This window comes from Microtus ochrogaster, chromosome 4, assembly GCF_000317375.1.
Source record: "Microtus ochrogaster isolate Prairie Vole_2 chromosome 4, MicOch1.0, whole genome shotgun sequence".
Classification (NCBI taxonomy): domain Eukaryota; kingdom Metazoa; phylum Chordata; class Mammalia; order Rodentia; family Cricetidae; genus Microtus; species Microtus ochrogaster.
This window is the reverse complement of record NC_022011.1, coordinates 14,721,074-14,724,415: the sequence shown is the minus strand read 5'-3', so window position 1 is coordinate 14,724,415 and position 3,342 is coordinate 14,721,074. Positions and strand designations below refer to the sequence as shown.

The 3,342-nt window shown below is 51.1% G+C and overlaps 1 protein-coding gene across 1 annotated transcript in view; it reads left to right on the top strand.

Moving 5' to 3' along the window:
- The first annotated feature begins 1,670 nt into the window (after nucleotides 1–1,670).
- Nlrc5 (NLR family CARD domain containing 5) overlaps nucleotides 1,671–3,342 on the top strand; it is a 55,201-nt gene continuing 53,529 nt past the window's right edge. The window contains 3 exon segments of the mRNA XM_026777567.1: nucleotides 1,671–1,959; nucleotides 2,603–2,662; nucleotides 3,238–3,306. Coding sequence (XP_026633368.1) covers nucleotides 1,671–1,959; nucleotides 2,603–2,662; nucleotides 3,238–3,306 — 418 coding nt within the window.

The window sequence follows — 3,342 nt, the reverse complement described above, 5'->3', positions numbered from 1 at the left end:
CTCTCTCTCTGTCCCCCCTTCACCCTCCCTCCTCCATAACCCCCTGAATAAACATTCAACCTCACCCTGCATGTCGTGTCTATCCATGTTTCTGTCTTCTGCAATAAAGAAAAAAAAAAAAGAAGTTAGAGCTAATGGGCTGAGCAGTGTTTTAAATAATATAGTTTCTGTGTGGTTACTTTGGTTCTGGGCTGCCGGGACAAACAAGTGGCCTCCTTACTACACTTGCCATCTATGGGAACTCTTCCCGGCAGGCTCTTTGAAGCTTCCATCTAAAGGTGGAAAGCGGGCTGGAGCGATGGCTCAGCAGTTAAGAGTTCTTGCTGCTTTTCCAGAAGTCCCAGGGTTAGATCCCAACACCCACAGCATGTAGCTAGGAACTGCTTGTAATTCCAGGGAACACAGTGACCTCTTTTGACCTATACAGGTCACACAGACACATACACATAAATATAAATTAAAACTCCATCTTTGGAGAGAGAGACAGAGACAGAGACAGAGAGACAGAGAGAGAATGCAGATGGTTTGTAGTAGCTAAGACCCGGGTCCACTTTATGCAGAACTTCTTGAGTGACAGGATTTTGAACAACATAAAAATGTACTTCTCAGGCACATAATAGAGGGCTAAAGGCACAGAGTCCAGGGAAGCTGAGCAACTTCACTCACACGTTCCTCAGCACTGACCTTGACCCCATTACCCAACAGGACTGCCCAAGGTCTAGGCATCCTGTTAACATTCCAGCCACCAGAAAGAAGCAAAGGAAAGCATCCTCTTGCATCCCACTGACCAACCCCACCCCCATCATGTGGCTGTGTCTAACTATTAGGGAGCCTGGGGGGGGGGTCGAGTCTATTCTGGATAATCAGGGAACAGTTGGGAGTTATAGTTCTAAGAAAGAACAGTATTAGTGGGTGGCTAGACGTCTCTGTCGTGAGATGAACCCAGACTGAAGCAGCACAGATGGCCCATGGAAACAGCATCCTCAGAGCCTGGTATACTTTGAAGAACTAGTAAACTGTTCTGCTTAGTCTCTCTCTCTCTCTCTCTCTCTCTCTCTCTCTCTCTCTCTCTCTCTGTGTGTGTGTGTGTGTGTGTGTGTGTTTATAGATCAGGGGAGGGTACAGAAGCAGACCTGTCTCTGAAGCTGATTGTGAGCAGACACATCAGGCCACTTTCTGTTGCTATAATACAATACACTGACAATAGCGAAAGCTGCTCAAGAGTACAGTCCATTATTACTTGGGAGGTCAGGGCGGCAGGATTGTGATGCCCAAGGGTAGAGTCCATTACACTGGGAGGTCAGGGCGGCAGGAGTGTGATGCCCAAGGGTCCAGTCCATTACATTGGGAGGTCAGGACGGCAGGAGTGTGATGCTGTTGGTCTTATCCACGGTCAGCAAGTAGAGTGATTAATGCCAGTGCTCGGTTCCCTCCCTGCCCTCTAGACAGTCCAGCATCCCCTGCCCAGGGAATTGTTCCATCCACATCAAGATGGGGCCTCCCATATCAATTCATGTAGTGCAGACAATCCTCCACATGTATGGCCAGAGGCCCATCTTCCAGATTGACAGCAGAAATCACCATAGACCACGGACTCCAGCCTGCCTGCCCCCCACTCACCCACCCCCAAGCTCACCCGTTTCCCCTCATCTCCACAGGGCCAGCCTCTGATGGACTCTGAGAGTCTCCGACTGAACACTGAGAACCTGTGGACCAGGCTTGTGAGTCTGCTGAGTAAAAACTCAGAATGGCTGAGTGCCAAGGTTAGGTTCTACCTCCGTACCGTGGACCCGGACGGCAGCAAGGCCCTTGACCCTGAGAGCATTGATGTTCAGCTCAGGAGGCTGCACACCCAGAGCCTGGCCACCTGGGAGTCTTTCATCCATAGTCTGTGCATGGAGCTTGACGTGCCTCTAGAGCTGGAGGTACTACTGTGGAGCATCTGGGGCTCAAAAGACGGTAAGGGTCCACATGTGAGGTGTGAGGCTTCCAGCACAGCCTTGTGACCCGCAGAGCTTCAGCCTCCCCATCCCTGCCCCCACTGACCCATCTGGTCACACAGAGAGAACATAGAATAGCCGTACATTCTAAGTGCCTGCAGTGACCAAGAGACTTCCTTCTGCGGTGCAGTCAGAAGACCTCAGTGCCAACTAATAAGCAGGGAGGTTGACTATCCCATTTGGTACCATCTTGAGCGTCGCACTGAGGAGGAGCATGAGATACTGAGGGACAAGGAGTCCTTGGATAGAAAGTGAGACCCCCCCACCCATGAGCTCTATTAGTGTGGAGGCAGGGACACATACTCACATACACATGAACAGACAGCTCACACAGGCATGTGAGCACGTACACACATATATGTGTGCAGACATGCATCCTCGCTGAGATGCACATGTGTACATATACATGTACACTTCTGCATGTTGTTGCATGAAGAGTGCACCACCTGCTTCCCTGAAAGATGACTGGGTGTCAGTTTTTAATCTATGGAACCTATGGCTGCTCCCAGAACAGATACCACTCAGAGCTATCCGGGCAACTTATATCCTCTTGACACTGTATCTCGCATCCCCGGTGACATGTGTTCTGCTCTGTTTTACAGAATTCTCTAAGAAGTTAGGAGCTGGTGAGGACAGCCATCCTGAACCCCCGCTTCACCATGGTGAGATCTGGGGTTAGGGCTCAGGGTGCCAACTGTTATGCTCAGTCTTCACCTTAAGCTAGTGGTGGCTAGTGGCCACCATTTCTTCTGCGGCACATGGACTGAGCCCCACTTCCTCCCTCTCTGTGACTTTCAAGGCCTGCCCCCACTGCCTTTTACCAGGAGAGACTCTGAGTGTGGCTAGCCTCAGCCTTCTAGATCCCCTGTCAGGTATTACCCAGAGAGCCTGTTCTCATGTCCTTGTCCCCTCGTGGAATTCTAGGAAGGCAGGTATCATGTCATGGTGTTGATGTGTATTCTCAAGAACCAGTTACAGGCTCAAACAGGTAACTGAAAGATTCTCAGAGCCTGGCCCTTCCCTGGTGGGCATGGCACTTAGAATGCCCTGCTGTGGGCCTGCTTGCTTTATCCTGGCCCCGAGCCTGAAGCTTCTGGTGAAACCATGGAAATGGCCTTCTCATAATTCCCAGGTGTCCCATACGTCTCTTCCTGGGTCCACTTGTGGAATAGAGCACCCCAAAGCTGCTGCCTGGGTTCCCCTTCTCTCCCCTATGCCCTCATTCCTCTCTTTCCAGGTGTCAAGCGCCCTTTTCAGAGCTATGGGTCCTCACCCCGCCGGAAGCACTGCAGGAAGCAGCAGCTAGGTGAGTTATGGGAGTAGGGACCCTGCATAAGACTGG